The sequence below is a fragment of the Salmo trutta genome, chromosome 17, assembly GCF_901001165.1.
Source record: "Salmo trutta chromosome 17, fSalTru1.1, whole genome shotgun sequence".
Lineage (NCBI taxonomy): Eukaryota > Metazoa > Chordata > Actinopteri > Salmoniformes > Salmonidae > Salmo > Salmo trutta.
In genome coordinates this window covers 53704453-53724003 of record NC_042973.1, presented here as the reverse complement: position 1 = coordinate 53724003, position 19551 = coordinate 53704453, and the positions used below count along the sequence as shown (strand labels likewise).

The 19551-nt window shown below is 39.5% G+C and overlaps 1 protein-coding gene across 5 annotated transcripts in view; it reads left to right on the top strand.

Moving 5' to 3' along the window:
• Positions 1-19551, top strand: part of LOC115152421 (PHD finger protein 21A-like) — an 84429-nt gene that overhangs the window by 25925 nt on the left and 38953 nt on the right. For all 5 annotated transcript variants that reach the window (XM_029697284.1, XM_029697287.1, XM_029697286.1 and 2 more), the window contains one exon: positions 3686-3751. In XM_029697284.1, the coding sequence (XP_029553144.1) occupies positions 3686-3751 (66 nt within the window). The remainder of the gene's footprint in view (positions 1-3685; positions 3752-19551) is intronic.

Here is a 19551-nt window from a genome sequence, read left to right as displayed (position 1 = left end):
CCTCCTTGCACAAAGGCGGAGGTAGCGGTCCTGCTGCTGGGTTGTTGCCCTCCTACGGCCTCCTCCACGTCTCCTGATGTACTGGCCTGTCTCCTGGTAGCGCCTCCATGCTCTGGACACTACGCTGACAGACACAGCAAACCTTCTTGCCACAGCTCGCATTGATGTGCCATCCTGGATGAGCTGCACTACCTGAGCCACTTGTGTGGGTTGTAGACTCCGTCTCATGCTACCACTAGAGTGAAAGCACTGCCAGCATTCAAAAGTGACCAAAACATCAGCCAGGAAGCATAGGAACTGAGAAGTGGTCTGTGGTCCCCACCTGCAGAACCACTCCTTTATTGGGGGTGTCTTGCTAATTGCCTATACTTTCCACCTGTTGTCTATTCCATTTGCACAACAGCATGTGAAATGTATTGTCAATCAGTGTTGCTTCCTAAGTGGACAGTTTGATTTCACAGAAGTGTGATTGACTTGGAGTTACATTGTGTTGTTTAAGTGTTCCCTTTATTTTTTTGAGCAGTGTATATTTGAGATTCTTCAAAGTAGCCAACCTTTGCCTTGATGACCACTTTGCACATCCTTGGTATTCTCTCAACCAGCTTGATGAGGTAGTCACCTGGAATGTGTATCAATTAACAGGTGTACCTTGTTAAAGGTTAATTTGTGGAATTTCTTAACTTCTTAATGCGTTTGAGCCAATCAGTTGTGTTGTGACAACGTCGTTTTTTGTTGTAAAAGACCAAGTCCATATTAAGGCAAGAACAGCTCAAATAAGCAAAGAGAAAGGACAGTCCATTACTTTAAGACATGAATGTCTGTCAATTGGGAAAATTTGAATTTCTTCAAGTTGAGTCACAAAAACCATCAAGCGCTATGATGAAACTGCCTCTCATGAGGACTGCCACAAGACAGAGTTCTCTGCTACAGAGGATAAGGTCATTAGAGTTACGGTCCTCAGAAATTGCAGCCCAAATAAATGCTTCACAGTGCTCAAGTAAGAAACATCTCAACATCAACTATTCAGACGAGACTGCGTGAATCAGGCCTTCATGGTCGAATTGCTGCAAAGCAACCACTACTAAAGGACACCAAGAAGGCCAGCATCCCAGAGTCGCCTCTTCACTGTTGACGTTGAGACTGGTGTTTTGCGGGTACTATTTAACTTCTTAGGGCTAGGGGGCAGTATTGAGAATTTAGAAAAAAATATGTGCCCATTTTTAACTGCCTCCTACACCAACTCAGAAGCTAGAATATGCATATTATTGTTCAGGTTTGGATAGAAAACACTGAATTTTCTAAAACTGTTTGAATGGTGTCTGTAAGTATAACAGAACTCATATGGCAGTCAAAACCCTGAGACAAATTCTGACAGGAAGTGGATACCTGATGTGTTGAATTACCTTTAAGCCTATGCCATTGAAACACACAGGGGCTTATTAAAACACAGGGTCTGAATACTTATATAAATGTCATATTTCAGTTTTTATTTTTGTTTAAATTTGCACAAAAAACGAACTGTTTTTACTTTGTCATTATGGGGTATTGTGAGTAAATTGATGAGTAAATTGATGAGTAAAAACAATTTCATAAATTTTAGAATAAGGCTGTAACGTAGCAATGTTGAAAAAGTGGGGTCTGAATGCTTTCCCGAATGCACTGTATATACAGTAGAATATTAGTGAAGACATAACTATGAAATAACACACATGGAATCATGAAGTAACCAAAAAAGTGTTAAACAAATCAAAATATATTTTATATTTGAGATTCTTCAAAGTAGCCACCCTTTGCTTTGATGACAGCTTTACACACGCTTGGCATTCTCTCAACCAGCTTCATGAGGAATGCTTTTCCAACAGTCTTGAAGGAGTTCCCACATATGCTGAGCACTTGTTGGCTGCTTTCCAGTTGAATGCATTCAGTTCTACAATTGACTGACTAGATATTCCCCTTTCTTTCACTCTGCGGTCCAACTCATCCCAAACCATCTCAGTTGGGTTGAGGTCAGGTGATTGTGGAGGCCAGGTCATCTGATTCAGCACTTCATCACTCTCCTTCTTGGTCAAATAGCCCTTACACAGCCTGGAGGTGCGTTGGGTCATTGTCCTGTTGAAAAACAAATGATAGTCCCACTAAGCGCAAACCAGATGGGTTGGCGTATCGCTGCAGAATGCTGTGGTAGCCATGCTGGTTAAGTGTGCCATGAATTCTAAATAAATCACTGACACTTTCACCAGCAAAGCACCATCACACCACCTCCATGACTCACGGTGGGAACCACACATTCGGAGATCATCCGTTCACCTATTCTGAGTCTCACAAAGACATGGTGGTTGGAACCAAAAATCTCATATTTGGACTCATCAGACAAAGGGACAGATTTCTACCAGTCTAATGTCCATTGCTGGTGTTTCTTGGCCCATGCAAGTCTCTTCTTATTGGTGTCCTTTAGTAGTGGTTTCTTTGCAGCAATTTGACCATGAAGGCCTGATTCCCACAGTCTCCTCTGAACAGTTGATGTTGAGACGTGCCTGTTACCTGATCTCTGAAGAATTTATTTGGGCTGCAATCTCAGGTGCAATTAACTCTAATGAACTTATCCTCTGTAGCAGAGGTAACTATGGCTCCTTTCTGTGGTGGTCCTCATGAGGCAGTTTCATCATAGCGCTTGATGGTTTTTGCGACTGCACATTTTTGACGTTCTTAATTTTACACTTTGACTGACCTTCATGTCTTTAAAGTAATGGTGGACCGCCATTTCGCTCTGCTTATTTGAGCTGTACTTACCATAATATGGACTTGGTCTTTTACCAAACAGGACTATCTTTTGTGTACCAACCATACCTTGTCACAACACAACTGATAGGCTCAAACGCATTAAGAAGGAAAGCAATTCCACAAATGAACTTTTAACAAGGCACACCTGTTAATTGACATGCATTCCAGGTGACTCCCTCATGAAGCTGGTTGAGAGAATGCCAAGAGTCTGCAAAGCTGTCATCAAGGCAAAGGGTGGCTACTTTGAAGAATCTCAAACAGAATATATTTTGATTTGTTAATACTTTTTTTGGTTATCACATGATGCCAAATGTATTATTTCATAGTTTTGATGTCTTCACTATTATTCTACAATGTAGAAAATGGGTGTCCAAACATGACTGGTAGTGTGTGTGTGTGATTTATATATATATGTGTGTGTGTGTGTATGTATATATATGTATATATATATATATATATATATATATATATATATATATATATATATATATATATATATATATATATATATATTTCTCCAGACTATGCCAATAGCTCGTCCTAATATTTTATTATTACTGCCCTGTTGAATCTAGGAACACAAACATTTTCCCACACCGGCAATAGCATCTGATAAATGTGTATGCGACCAATAAAATTTGATTTGAAATGTTTCCACAAAATTATGACTAGCTCCAAATGGTGTTTTGACACCTGGATAGTTTGATAAAATAAATGTTTGTACTGATTTCTGTTCATTTGGAGATGTATGTGCATGCATCAGTGTGGAGACATAAATATTCGAATTTGAAATAAAGTAGTTTTGGTTGAAATGAACCAAACTGCCTTTTTAAGTGAACCTGGATGCAAATTATTGGAACTTGGTATGAAAGTGCCCTAAAAAGAGCTTTGCCTTCCTTTGCAGAATGCTGATCTGAAGAAGCAGCTCCATGAACTTCAGGCTAAGATCACTGCGCTTAGCGAGAAGCAGGTATTTCAGGAGATGATGCTGACACAACACAAGGCTGTCCCAGGTTGCCCTATATGAGAGCAGACACACCAATATTGATATGCGTTTCAAACGCATGATTTTTACAAATTAAAATGTGTAACCAGTTGGTCCTTTTAGACTCATTTGTTTCTTTAAACATCATATTCGAAGATACGCACAAATTAATCATGTATGTTTAAATGTTTTTCGTTTTAAGGCTTTATAAATCCCAATGAGTAATTTGTCACTCCCTCTGCAGAGCTGTGTGCATGGGCAAGTGAACACGGAATAGACACGCACACAAACATACTGTTTACACGGCTAATGTCTTGTGATGGATGCTCTGAGACAGAAATGAAAGCACATTATTATTTGGAATGTGTGTTCTCTTCCCAATGTGCTCTGTCTCTGTTAGCAGTATTCTGCCCACTGTGAGACTCACCTAGTGTGACTTCCACAACGACTTGTTTTCCTGCTGCTTTCTCCATCCTGTCAAGGGAGCTGACTAATCAATGTGGTTTGTGACACACTGACTGTTCTCTGGAACAATTCCAAGAACCTGGAATATATTCAATATATAGAGTGGTGGCTCTTTTAGTTAAAGGGATACTTTGGGGTCTACTTCCCCAGAGTCAGATGAACTTGTGGATCCCAGTTTTATGTCTCTGTCCAGTATGAAGGATCAGATACACATAGACTTCTATCCATTGCACTAGTTAGCATTGGCTTGCAATACTACCTCTAACATCCTTCATACTGGACACAGAGACTTAAAAATGGTATCCATGAGTTTTTCTGACTGGGGTAGTAGATACAGTGGCAAGAAAAAGTATGTGAACCCTTTGGAATTACCTGAATTTCTGCATAAATTGGTCATCAAATTTGATCTGATCTTCATCGAAGTCACAACAATAGACAAACCTAGTGTGCTTAAAATAACACATTATTGTATTCAATATAGACAAGAAAAATACATAATTTAAACATTCACAGTGTAGGTTGGAAAAAGTATGTGAACCTCTAGGCTAATGAGTTCTCCAAAATCTAATTGGCGTCAGCTAACCTGGAGTCTAATCAATGAGACGAGATTGGAGATGTTGGTTAGAGCTGCCTTGCCCTATAAAAAACACTTACAAAATCTGAGTTTGCTATTCACAAGAAGCATTGCCCGATGTGAACCATGCCTCAAACAAAAGAGATCTCAGAAGACCTAAGATTAAGAATGGTTGACTTGCATAAAGCTTGGAAGGGTTACAAAAGTATGACTAAAAGCTCAATGAGGTTAAAAAGAATCCTAGAGTGTCAGCTAAAGACTTAAAGAAATCTCTGGAACATGCTAACATCTCTGTTGACGAGTCTACAATTCGTAAAACACTTAACAAGAATGGTGTTCATGGGAGGACACCACAGAAGAAGCCACTGCTCTCCAATAAAAACATTGCTGTGCATCTGAAGTTTTCAAAAGTGCACCTGAATGTTCTACAGTGCCACTGGCAAAATATTCTGTGGATGGATTAAACTAAATTTGAGTTGTTTGGAAGGAACACACAATACTATGTGTGGAGAGAAAAAAGGCACAGCACACCAACATCAAAACCCCATCCCAACTGTAAAGTATGGTGGAGGGAACATCATGGTTTGGGCTGCTTTGCTGCCCCAGGGCCTGGACAGCTTGCTATCATCGACGGAAAAATGAATTCCCATGTTTATCCTAACATTCTCCTGCAAAATGTATTAATATCTGTCCGCCAGTTGAAGCTCGACAGATGGGTGATGCAACAGGACAACGACCCAAAACACAGTAGTCCTGACCTCAACCCGATTTGAGATGCTGTGGCATAACCTTGAGAGCCGTTCACACCAGACATCCCAAGAATATTGCTGAACTGAAACAGTTTTGTAAAGAGGAATGGTCAAAAAATTCCTCCTGACTGTTGTGCAGGTCTGATCCGCAACTACAGAAAATGTTTGCTTGAGGTTATTGCTGCCAAAGGAGGGTCAACCAGTTATTAAATCCAAGAGTTCACATATACTTTTTCCACCCTGCACTGGAAGTGTTTACACTGTGTGATTTAATAAAAACATGAAAACGTATAATTGTTTGTGTTATTAGGTTAAGCAGACTGTCTATTGTTGTGACCTAGATGAAGATCAGATCAAATTTCATGAACAATTTCTTTCAGAAATCCAAAGGGTTTACATACATACTTTTTCTTGCCACTGTAAATTGCCTAATTGCCAAAATCACAAAGTATCCCTTTTACGATCCAGGCTGTATCACATCCGGCCGTGATTGGGAGTCCCATAGGACGGCGCACAATTGGCCCAGCGTCGTCCAGGTTTTGCTGGGTTAGGCCGTCATTGTAAATAAGAATTTGTTCTTAACTGACTTGCCTAGTTAAATAAAGGTGAAAAAAAATGTTTAGTGTTGGGCTGTCACTGGAAAATAATTGGATCTTGGTCGACCGAAAGTTGTCTGTTCTTTCGACCAATCTAAGGTGTATTTTTCCTTATGTAGACACACCTTTAATAAACTCAACTATATGCATTGAGCTTGTCTGAGGGTTTAAGCGCACTGTGTGATGAAATAAGACACACATGACTCAAAAGAGGGAGCCAGAGATCAAGATAACCAGAAGGAAAAAAATCCTTAACCTTACCCAATCATCCTTCTCCTGTTGGCTTTCTAACGTTACACTCCTGAAGTTGCTGGTAATAAGCTACACGAGTAGTCGGCAACTTTTTCTCACATGGAATGCCAATTTATCTTACCATTTCCACTTATCTGCGTGCCAATTATGGTTTTCATATGCACATTTTCATGGAACAGTTTATTTTATAATGACGTCTTCGTATCTCAAAATCATTGTCGTGTTTAATCAAAATTAGATCCAAATGAAAATGATTCAAACCTAAAATAACTTATATTGCCATCTATGTAAAAATAGCCTACATTAAAGCCAACAAATAAAAACATTACAGCCTGCAGGCAGAAAATATCCTGATTCAATAGTAGAGAGAATGATTTATTTAAGTTTTTTTTTTATATCTTTCATCACATTCCCAATGGGTCAAAAGTTTTGCATGCTACCAAATACTAATTGAGTGTATTGCCTTTAAATTGTTTAACCTGGGTCAAATGTTTCGGGTATCCTTCCACAAGCTTCCCACAATAAGTTGGGTGAATTTTGGCCCATTCCTCCTGACAGAGCTGGTGTAACTGAGTCAGGTTTGTAGGCCTCCTTGCTCGCACATGCTTTTTCAGTTCTGCCCACACATGTTCTATGGGATTGAGGTCAGGGCTTTGTGATGGCCACTCCGATACCTTGACTTTGTTGTCCTTAAGCCATTTTGCCACAACTTTGGAAGTATTCTTGGGGTCATTGTCAATTTGGAAGACCTATTTGCGACCAAGCATCACCTTCCTGACTGATGTCTTGAGGTGTTGCTTCAATATATCTACATTTTCCTTTCTCATGATGACATATTTTGTGAAGTGCACCAGAGCCTGGATCTCAACCACATTGAGCACGTCTGGGACCTGTTGGATTGGGGGGTGAGGGCTAGGGCCATTCCACCCAGAAATGTTCGGGAACTTGCAGGTGGAAGAGTGGGGTAACATCTCACAGCAAGAACTGGCAAATCTGGTGCAGTCCATGAGGAGGAGATGCACTGCAGTACTTAATGCAGCTGGTGGCCACACCAGATACTTACTGTTACTTTTGATTTTGACCCCACCTTTGTTCAGGGACACATCATTCCATTTCTGTTAGTCACATGTCTGTGGAACTTGTTCAGGTTTTCTCAGTTGTTGAATCTTATGTTCATGAAAATATTTGCACATTTTAAATTTGCTGAAAATGAACACAGGTGACAGTGAGAGGACGTTTCTTTTATATATATATATATATATATATATCTTTCCTTTATTACCCTACCTACCCTCCCCCAATTGGAGCAAACTAGTCAACAACAATGCTGGAGGTATTTTATGGACAGTCTATTTTACAATAGTTTTATTTTGTTTGTTTTTAACTTTTGTCCTTCCTCAACCTCTCCCATATATTTATGATGTCCATCCGGTTTGATTTCCTTTTGCCAAACAATTTCCTAACCTATATACGTTTTACGGGCACAGTACACATTAGTTATCTTGTTGTTATTAGTCCCAACCTTCAGCTTCATTCAACCCCTCCCATCTATCTCTTAACACTATCCATATTGGATTTCTATTTGCCATGTTTTTCAACTGTGCTGTGATGTTTCACAGAAGCTCTGAACCTTTCCATTCTCATTGTTTCTACAGATTGTAAATTGAAAATATTTTTCTTTGCTAAAAGTATTATATTATTTATCGATTGACTATGACTTTTCAGATCGCCCATTTGTGCTATCTGCAGGGTTAGCTCCAGGTAAATATTGCAATTCTTCAGCCATTCCTGGACCTGTGACCAAAAACAAGCTATATATGGACAATACCAAAACAAATGATCTAATGTTTCTGCCTCTTCGCAGCAAAATCTGCAGAGCTGGGAAGGTTGTATCCCCCATATAAATAACATTCTGTTGGTTGCAGGAATTCCGTATTATAATTGATATTGAAAAATTCTACGTTTTGAATCCGGCGTCGTTTTGCGTATCAGTTCATAAACCATGTGCCATGGAATCGGTACGTCAAAAATCTAGGGCCGACAGACAAGTTCCTTACTTTTTGAGTGAAATACATAATCGTTCCGTATTTTATCGAACGGGTGGCAACCCTAAGTCTAAATATTGCTGTTACATTGCACAACTTTCAATGTTATGTCATAATTATGTATAATTCTGGCAAATTAATTACGGTCTTTCCTCCATTCCTCCATTTGTTTTTGTTTTTCCTCTAACTTACTCTGAGCCTCTATGGTACAATTTTTATTGCTATCAATCTGTTCTGTTAGATCTTCTATTTCCTTTGTAAGTATGGACTCCTTTGACCTAACTTGCTTTTGTTTTAGAGATGAGTACTGAATTCCATGACCTCTAAATGCACATTTAAAAGTGTCCCATACAATAAGCGGTTTTGCTGTACCTATGTTATGTATGGAAAAATTCAGTTATAAATTCCTCTGTCCTAGTTAACTTGTTTTTATCATCCAATAGGCTTTTATTCAATTTCCAATATCCTCGCCCACGTGGAAATTCAGTAAGAGTAATGTATATGCCAATTATCTGATGGTCCGACCACATTCTATCCCCTTTCAATTAGAGCTGGGCGATTTATATTGAGTTTTTTCAATATAATCGAGTTTGTTTTGCGCGATATGGAAAATGCCTGTATCGCAAGAATCGAGGTTCTGTTATAATGTTGTGACGATTTACAAATGCAGCATCTCACTGTCTCTTCTCTGTCGGCCCAGAGTTGAATCATGTCCCAATTGCTTGACAACACATTCACAGAGGTTACCCACAAATCACAACCCTAGACAGCCTTTCACAAATTGTAACCACGCTGGAGAAGTGTAGCGGCGGTAAGAGTTCCACCAAAATGGAAAGCGAGGAAGCCAACTCAGCCTCTCGTGAGGATGAAATCAACCCCAAAAAGGGCAGCAATGTTTTTTAGTAATATGCATTTTTAGTAAAATGTATGAAATGTATGCATTCACTACTGTAAGTCGCTCTGGATAAGAGCGTCTGCTAAATGACTAAAATGTAAATGTAAAATGTTCGGGTTTAAGAGGTCTGCTGTTCAGCAAACAAATGTCCTGTGCAAAATGTGTCTAAAGACAATTGCTACGAAAAGCAGCAGCACAACCAACCCCTTCCATCACCTGCAACTGAAACATGCGGTGGAATGGGAGGAATGCGTGAGACTACGCAATGCCGATTCCAGTCGCCCGATTCCCAAAATGTCTGCTAAAAGACAAACTACCATAGCTGTATCCTTTTCAAACGTTATCGCTTATGACAAGAAAAATTTGAGGTAGAAGGAGATAACGGATGCAGTGACCAATTACATAGCGAAATACATGGTTCCAATCTTTACAGTAGAAAAGCCAGGCTTTAGAAATCTGCTAGGTACAGTTGACCACAAATATCAGCTGCCAAGCCGCAAGTATTTCACGGAAGAAGCCCTGCCGCGATTATACACTGCTACCCGCGAAAGAGTCGCAGAGAAGCTGGCTAGTGTTTATTATTAGCTGTAACTAAGTTTGACAGTCCACTACATAAATGAAGACTAGAAATTGCAAAATGTCTGCCTCCGGACATCTTATTTCCCTGATGATCATACGGGTGAAGTAATAGCCCAGGGTCTCAGACTCTCTGGCATCGTGGAAGAGGAGCGAATACTGACAGGTGTGCATGACAACTGACAGCGGGAGCAACATGATAAAAGCATTGCGCTTGAACAACTGGACCCGCCTGCAGTGCTTTGGGCACAGGCTTCACCTCGCCATCGGTAAGTGTGACATTGGATAATTAAAGTGCATTCAAAAAGGTTATGTTCAGGCCAGCTGTAGGCTAATGTATTAGTAGTTGTGTCATTCTGCCAATCCAATAGCAAATAACCACAGGCTGTTTTAATAATAACAAATTAACTAATTAATGCATTTTAAATCAAATTATTATTTAAATTAGGTATTCAAATAGCTAGTGGTCAAACATTCCTAAACAATAGAATAGAAGTGTGTGTGTGTGTTGTTCATTTGTGTTGCACAAATAGGCTTTGAGGCCTTGTATATTTTTTAACATTTTAATTAAGAAAATTCAATTAAGAATTATGTCCTGCCCTTTTTTTAATTTGTTTAGAGAAAAATAAGAAATCGAGATTAGAGGTCGACCGATTATGATTTTTCAACACTGATACCGATTATTGGAAGACCAAAAAAAGCCAATAATGATTAATCAGCTGATTTTTAAAAATTACAAATAAATTAAAAAATGTATATATTTGTAATAATGACAATTACAACAATACTGAATGAACAATGAACCCTTTTATTTTAACTTAATATAATACATAAATAAAATCTATTTAATCTCAAATAAATAATGAAACATGTTCAATTTGGTTTAAATAATGCAAAAAAACAGTGTTGGAGAAGAAATTAAAAGTGCAATATGTGCCATGTAAAAAAGCTAACGTTTAAGTTCCTTGCTCAGAACATGAGAACATATGAAAGCTGGTGGTTCAATATTCCCAGTTCTTCAATATTCCCAGTTAAGAAGTTTAGGTTGTAGTTATAGGAATTATGACTCGTCGACTATTTCTCTCTATACCATTTGTATTTCATATACCTTTGACTATTGGATGTTCTTATAGGCACTTTTAGTATTGCCAGCCAAATCTCGGGAGTTGATAGGCTTGAAGTCATAAACAGTGCTGTGCATCAAGCATTGCTAAGAGCTGCTCGCAAACGTGGTAAAGTGCTGTTTGAATGAATGCTTACGAGCCTGCTGTTGCCTCCCACCGCTCAGTCAGACTGCTCTGTCAAATCATAGACTTAATTGTAATACACACATAAATACGAGCCTTTGGTCATTAATATGGTCAAATTCGGAAACTATCATTTCGAAAAGAAAATGTTTATTTTTTCATTGAAATACAGAATCGTTCCGTATTTTATCGAACGGGTGGCAACCCTAAGTCTAAATATTGCTGTTACATTGCACAACCTTCAATGTTATGTCATAATTATGTATAATTCTGGCAAATTAATTACGGTCTTTATCAGGAAGAAACAGTCGCAACGAGCCAGGTGGCCCAAACTGTTGCATATACCCTGACTCTGCTTGCACTGAACGCAAGAGAAGTGACACAATTTCCCTAGTTAATATTGCCTGCTAACATGCATTTATTTTAACTAAATATGCAGGTTTAAAAAAAATATACTTCTGTGTATTGATTTTAAGAAAGGCATTGATGTTTATGGTTAGGTACATTTGTGCAACGAATGTGATTTTTTTCGCGAATGCGCTTTTGTTAAATCATCACTCGTTTGGTGAAGTTGAAGTAGGCTGTGACTCGTTGATAAACTAACAGGCACCGCATTGATTATCTGCAACACAGAACAAGCAAGTTAACCTAGTAATATCATCAACCATGTGTAGTTAACTGGAGATTATGTGAAGATTGATTGTTTTTTATAAGATAAGTTTAATGCTAGCTAGCAACTTACCTTGGCTCCTTGCAGCCACAAGGTCCTTTTGACGCTGCACTCGCGTAACAGGTGGTCAGCCTGCCATGCAGTTTCCTCATGGATTGCAATGTAATTGGCCATAATAGGCATCCAAAATTGTTGTCAATTACCGATTGTTATGAAAACTCGAAATCGGCCCTAATTAATCGGCCGTAATCGGTTATCCCCTAATCGAGATATATATCGTGAATCGTCCAAACCTTTGGAAAAAATTGAGATATGGAATAAAAGTAATATTGTCCAGCCCTACTTTCAACACTTTTTAAAACACTTTTGGTGCCAACGAGAATGACGTAAGAAAGAAGTCAAGATGACTAGCTTGATTGAGCCTCCGCCATGTATATCTCACTAGGTCAGGATATTTAAGCCTCCATATATCTATTAGTTCCAATATATCCGTGACATTCATGATTTCCATAAGAGCATGGGGGTGATTTCCTTTGCGGTCCATTGAGGAATTTAAAACAGTATTATAATCTCCCACCATAATAGTCTTGTCTTGTATTGCTTGTAGGATTGATCATTTGTTATATATATTTTCAAAGAAGCGTTGATCATCATTATTTGGTCCGTAAAGGTTAATGAGCCATAATCTGTTTATGGTCCAATAACATATTTAAAATAATCGATGTACCTTGTGGATCTGTTTGGACACTTTGCAGATTTGGATCAAAATTACTGTTAATTAATATCGTCACCCCTTTTGAGTTTCCCCAAATTGTTTATTTACTAACTAACTAAATAATTGCACATAATTACATAAACACACACACAGAATACCTTACACATTGATTGCTACATAATGCAATGAAAAGTCCCTTGTGGACTAAACCCAATATGATGGCTTGGTAGACAATGGAAAGGGGTGGTTGACAGAATGCACCCACTACATACATACAGCTGAGAACTATGCTCATGGAAATGCGAATACTTTGCAGATGAAGTACTTAAACAGCTGCAGACTGAATGTTCCTGTGTAGTCTTCATTTTCTTCACTCAAGAAAGTTTCAGATTGTCTAGCCATTCCGTACCTTTCAGCTCACACTGTTGGTCTCGCTGGCCTATAGAGTGGTAACCATTTCATTGTGGGACGCACGTCCTCACGTTCTCTGGTCTTTAATTTTGTAGATTTCGTGACATTGTCCGCCTGCTTGGTCTCTAGTTTTAAACCATTTCTCAGCCATGTAGCCACCGCTTCACGCTGTCTGGTCTAATGTACATTTTCATTAGAAGTGGGTTTTATTGCGAAAAGTGGGCATTCCATGACACCGACATAATGTCTGTGCTCACGTAGGTGTGGTCGCTGACTGGGTAAGACTTTACATGAAAAACAATTCTCTCATTTATAAGGCTAACATCACGTTGAATCTTTTCACAAATAGTTTCATATTTAATCATATAAGTTCCCCAACATTTGGATGTGAATCTGATCACTGGGAAATATACACATTCAGAGATGTAACTAAGGACAGTATAACATCACAAATTAGAACAAATTCGACAGGATTGTTTAAGCCCCCCCTCCATTTCCAACTGTTTGGATTACAGAAATATTGTTTCACTATTCAACTTTTTTTATTTTACTGTTTTGGTGGGAGGAATCTCCTTGTGACAAAGAGGTTTCTTTCCCCTCAATCCTGCCAATTGGGGGGGGGGGGGGGGGGGGGGGGGAATCTGGCACCTATGATTCTAACCCAAAAGGGCAAGTCATGACACATCCTTACCCCCTTGCAACAGATGTGGGATACACACACACACTCAACCCCTTTCCCCCACACTCAACCATAAGCTCAGATGCTCAGGTTGTTACATCCCAGATCCCAACTCAAGAAAAGACCTGATTTATGATCGAATATACAGTTACAGCTGTTTGAGAAAGCATGCAAGATTGTGCAAAAATTTGAAAAAATATGCCATTGTCAAGTCCAAGGTGATGGAGATCAGATCCACCCCGCTTCCCTGAAACACAGACGCTGGTCCCCCGTTTGTGACCATTTCCCCAAACATCTCTGTGCAGTCAGACCTTTGATTATTTTGTGCCACCAGGGCCCCTCTCTTACTGCAGCTAGTGTTGCCAGCACTGCCACTTCCTTGGTGGAGGCACCCCACCGGAATCCCCACCGGCTAGGTACAAGGTCGTCAAGATTCTCATTAGCAGCTTTGAGAATTTCCTTGTATATTATGCTCTCCCATCAGGGGGCTTTGGCTTTGTAGGACCAACCTTGCCAGGCAGGCTCAGTAGGTCTCTGACCGCATTTATCTTTCTGTTTTGGCTACGTATAGGCAGCTTACAGCAAGCCCATAAAACAGATAGCGACTTCTCTTGAGTGTATGGGTTATTCAGGTGGGTGTCTAGGGTATAGGGTTGTGGACCATTCCCTCATCATAGGACAATAAATAAATTAGATGTATAATTCATTTTAAAATGTATATCCCTCATCTGCACAAAATTGAAAGCTCTCTCTCTCACAACCCTTGCTCACAGTCACACATTGGTTCTGGGATATGCAACCATTTCCTTTGTCACTCACTTAGCGCCACACTTTTCCAAACATCAAAAACGCACATCACACTACAGCAGTAAACATATACTTTGCACACGAATCGCCGCCCGCTTTGAGCAAGAAATCGTGAATGTATTTACGTGAAATACCTGGGTTCGCCGGGCATGTCTCGGTGAATGGGGCAGCCTTGGAAATGGGTTTGGGCTCTTTCGCAGCACGCTTGTAAGGCTCTGTTTCAAGCAGACCAACATAGTCCCTGTGCCCAAGGAAGCGAAGGTAACCTGCCGAAATGATTACCGCCCCGTAGCACTCACATCGGTAGCCATGAAGTGCTTTGAAAGGCTGGAATGGCTCACATCAACAGCATCATCCCGGATACCCTAGACCACAGATCCACAGATGACGCAATCGCACTCCACACTGCCCTTTCCCATCTGGACAAAAGGAACACCAAGTCGGTTAAGAACAAATTCTTATGTTCAATGATGGCCTAGGAACAGTGGGTTAACTGTCTTGCTCAGGGGCAGAAGGACAGACTATTACCTTGTCAGCTCAAGGATTCGATCTTGCAACCTTTCGGTTGCTAGTCCAATGCTCTAACCACTAGGCTACCTGCTGCCCCATGTTCATTAACTTCAGCTCAGCGTTCAACACCATAGTACTCACAAAGCTCATCACTAAGCTTAGGACCCTTGGACTAAACACCTCCTTCTGCAACTGGATCCTGGACTTCCTGATGGGCCGCCCACAGGTGGTGAGGGTAGACTACAACACATCTGCCACGCTGATCCTCAACACTGGGGCCCCTCAGGGGTGCGTGCTTAGTCCCCTCCTGTACTCCCTGTTCACCCACGACTGCGTGGCCAAACACGACTTCAACACCATTACGTTTGCTGATGACACAACAGTAGTAGGCCTGATTACCGACAACGATGAGACAGCCTATAGAGAGGAGGTCAGAGACCTGGCAGTGTGGTGCCAGGACAACAACCTCTCCCTCAATGTGAGCAAGACAAAGGAGCTGATCGTGGACTACAGGAAAAGGTGGGCCTAACAGGCCCCCATTATCATCAATGGGGTGTAGTGGAGTGAACTACAGTGGTTCCTCCTTTAAAAGTTGTGGCATACTGCAGCACACATTGCGGGCTGCAGCAGCATCCTATGGCACGTTATTTAATTGTCAGACATTTTTTACATTAATGCAAGTTAGTGCTAGGTTGACCACCAAAGGGCATCTTTGAGAAGCATTTGATAGTCTGCCTTATTGGCATTACTAGGGAATTTAAAACCTTTTTTGTAATAACATAGTACATGGTATTGATTTTAAGAAATTTGGCTTAATTAATTTGATTAATATTATGGTGTTTCTATTCTGAGAATATTTTTAAACGAAACCCTCAGGGTTTCCATTAGGATGGATTGGAAAATATTGCACTGTACAACGTGGCGGTCAGGAGTAGGCGACAACATAAGAGGATTGGAGGATTCTAAATTAATTTCTAAGTGGCATAACATTTCCTCACCCTAATTGTAGTGTTACCAATACTCATTTCGCCTATGGTAGACCTACAGGGTATCTAAAAAAAAATAATTCAATGATGTGATTCTCCGCCAAAAATAAATTAATATCTAAGGGGCATTTTCCGTTAGGATCTGTGAGAAAATCTGAGAATATTTAAGGGGCTTTTATATAATTCGAAATTAATTAATAATAATAATAATTGCTTTGTTGAAAAAGTAAGGATATTTTGGAGATTGCATTTTCTTTTAACCTAGAGGGAGCGAGAAAGGCAATTCTTCAACATGGGGTGAGACATTCTCACTAATTTGTAAATAAAGCCAGTTTGTTATTTAGAACTATTTATTTCTAGAGAAACCTAACTTGATTATTTAGCAGAGATCACTTTCTTATATTCAGTCAACACATATTTTAAGAATATTATGGAATATTTGAACATTTTAGTTTCTCCATGCTTGTCTTAGAGCAATGCGAAACAGTGCTGAAATTGACGTCCACAGCGGGAAGGCTATACACGTATATAACGATATTTTGGAGATTATTTTGTTTCCAAAAAACGACAGGGAGCAATTGTAATCTGAATAAAGGCCAAAATAATATTTATATGGGCCAAAATATAGCCCTGCTAATAGCCATAATGATGCTGTACAATGTGACCATGTGTGTTTGAAATAGTTTTCCAGTAAGCAACAATGTTTGCATTCATTAGACAACTTTGTTCCAATAATTCTGTAATTCAGTGATATTTATTCCATAGTAATTCATTATGGATCCATAACTAAATCAACATCTGCATTTTTAGAGTATTTTTATCATTATTTTATTAACAGAAGCATAAAGATGCTGATGAAGAAATACATTACTGTACAGTATATGCTTTTACATTTGGATAATAAAGCATTTCAAGCATTTTGAAGATATAAGCCACCTGCATTTGTTTATTAGGGGACTGTGCAGTCTGACAAGTAAACATAGCCTACAATACATATTGTAATAAACATGGGGAAAAGTGCCTAATTCCTTACATAAGGGAGAGCAGTCCATGTCCAGACTTTCTCGGTGATCTCAAGTACCTTCAATAATGGCTGTACTAAAGAATGCGGATACGTGGGAGACTGGGGTTCAATTCCCCGACGGGGAGGAAGGAGTATGCTATCCTTGTAAATAAGAATTTGTTCTTAACTGATTCCATATGTGTTATTTCATAGTTGTGATGTCTTCACTAATATTCTACAATGTAGAAAATAGTAAAAATAAAGAAACATCCTGGAATGAGTAGGTGTGTTCAAACTTTTGACTGGTACTTGCTTAATTAATTTGATTAATATTATGGTGTTTCTATTCCAAGAAAAATAAAAAACCCTAGAAAATATGGCGCTGTACAACGTGACGGTCGGCAGTACAGTACTGGGCTGTTTAGCTAAAGAATCCCCGTGTCGTGCGTGGGCAGGGCACGCGTGCGACTGGGTTTCAATTCCCCGACAGGGAGGAAGGAGTAGGCTGTCCTTGTAAATAAGAATTTGTTCTTAACTTACTTCTCTAGTTAAATAAAGGTTACACTAAGAGCATTTAGGCACCCTAATTTTTTAAATTCTAGTCTAACCAATACCCAAATGGAGATTAAGTGAAAATAAAAATCTCATTGATTTATCAAGACCAGTCGCCATGCTTGTCTCAGAGCAGCGTGAAACGGTGCTAAAATAGTTGTATGCTTTTTCTTCAAATCCTATTGACGTGACTCTCCGCCGATAATTACATATAGAGGATTGGAGGATTCTAAATAAAAACCAAAAGCCGCCTCATGGGTCTCCCGGTGGCGGCCGACACGGGTATCGAACCTGCATCAGCCAGTTATTTAATATAGCTCTAGGCTCCGAAGAAATAGACTCCAATTAAGCCCTCTTGTTGTTTGTAAAGTCAAATTAAAATGAAGATTATTGTTGAAATGAATTGCTCGACTGGTGTAGGTTTTCTTCATCTGTTGGTGTGCAACACTTGCATAACAAGTTTGCTATATTTTCCACACCAGCCACTGTTCACCTCCTATTGATTGCGCTGCGGTTGTCGCCAGTTGTTTTAATTAAATGTAACCTTTTATTTAACTAGGCAAGTCGGGTAAGAACAAATTATTTTATCCAAGGCGGCTTACCCTGGCCAAACCCGGATGACGCTGGGCCAATTGTACACCGCCCTATGGCACTCCCAATCACGGTCGGATGTGACAAAGCCTGTATTCAAACCAGGAACCGTAGTAATCCCTTTTGCACTGAGATGCAGTGCCTTAGAAAGGTCAGAAACATTTATTTGTTGCAAGTTGGGGGGGGGGGGGGTTCACACCTAGCTCGGCTATTAGACAATTCTTTAGTAAAGGTTGAATAGTCTATTGTTCAGCTAATAGCCCTTCCTAGAAACATTGTTTGCAGAATTCACAGCCTGCAACAGTACGCTTGTGGAAAACAAAATGCCTCCAGCTGTCGAAACACTAAATATCTAAGGGGCTTTTATATAATTATAATGCAGGGTTAATGATAATAATAATACTTTTCCCCCTTTCCACTTGTTAAATAGCCTGGATTGTTACTCCCATCTCGTTCCTCGCCCTCTTCCACGTTTCATTGTCTGCCTGAGTGGCTCGCTTGCTGGCAGGATATGGCAGCACATTCAGTTGTGAGTCAAGAATACAGCATAGCAAGTTTGTATGAAGGTCTGGTTATTCACAGGCAATAGTAATATGCTCTAAACTGCTCTGGTGACAAACAAACTTTGCTGCCCTTTTTTCAATCGTCCACATGGCTGGGATAACCTATTCAAGGTTGTAGAAACAATGTATTATTAGCTACAGTGCATTTGAACTCAATTGAGCTGCTAACGTAGCTAGCTAGTTTACATACTGTATAGATAGCTAGCTAAGTTAATTACATTGGACCAGCTACCTAACATCATATTAGCTAGCTATCTTGATTATATTTGTATTTTATGATGACTGACCGTGTTAGAATAAAAAAAAAACAAAGCTTAATAATGTTCTCTCTATCCATCTGTCTCTCGTCTGCAGGTATGTTTTGATGTGAGAGAGGAAGCCAGTTCCATCATCGCCACATCACCCGCTCTTAAGATAACCTTCGGGCCAACTGGGGGCCAAAGGCTGGTTAGGAGACACCGCTAGAGACACAGGCACTGTAGCACTGTATTTCATTAATCATATGCTGTCTTCCCTGCTCCTCTGCTCTTACCTCTTTCCCTTTCGGTCTTCTACACCTCTCCTTCCACCTTGTCTTTTTTCCTCTTTTTTTATAATGCACACCATATGTGCATTGAAGTGTACAGATTGAACTTGTATTTTAGAATATGATATTACAATTATAATATTTATAATGCATGTATGTATTTATAACACCTGGATAATGAACTTTCAATAAAGTGTTTCACATTCCCCACTGGTTGAAATTAAGTATCTCTTTGAAATACTATCCTGTGTCCTCAGATTAATGCAGATGAAGGGAGTTAGATATGCATAGGAAGGGAAGTTTACTGTTTTTTTTCTGTATATATGAATTACAAATAAGCCTTTACTTAAATCATGTCTCTAGTCTATTGCAT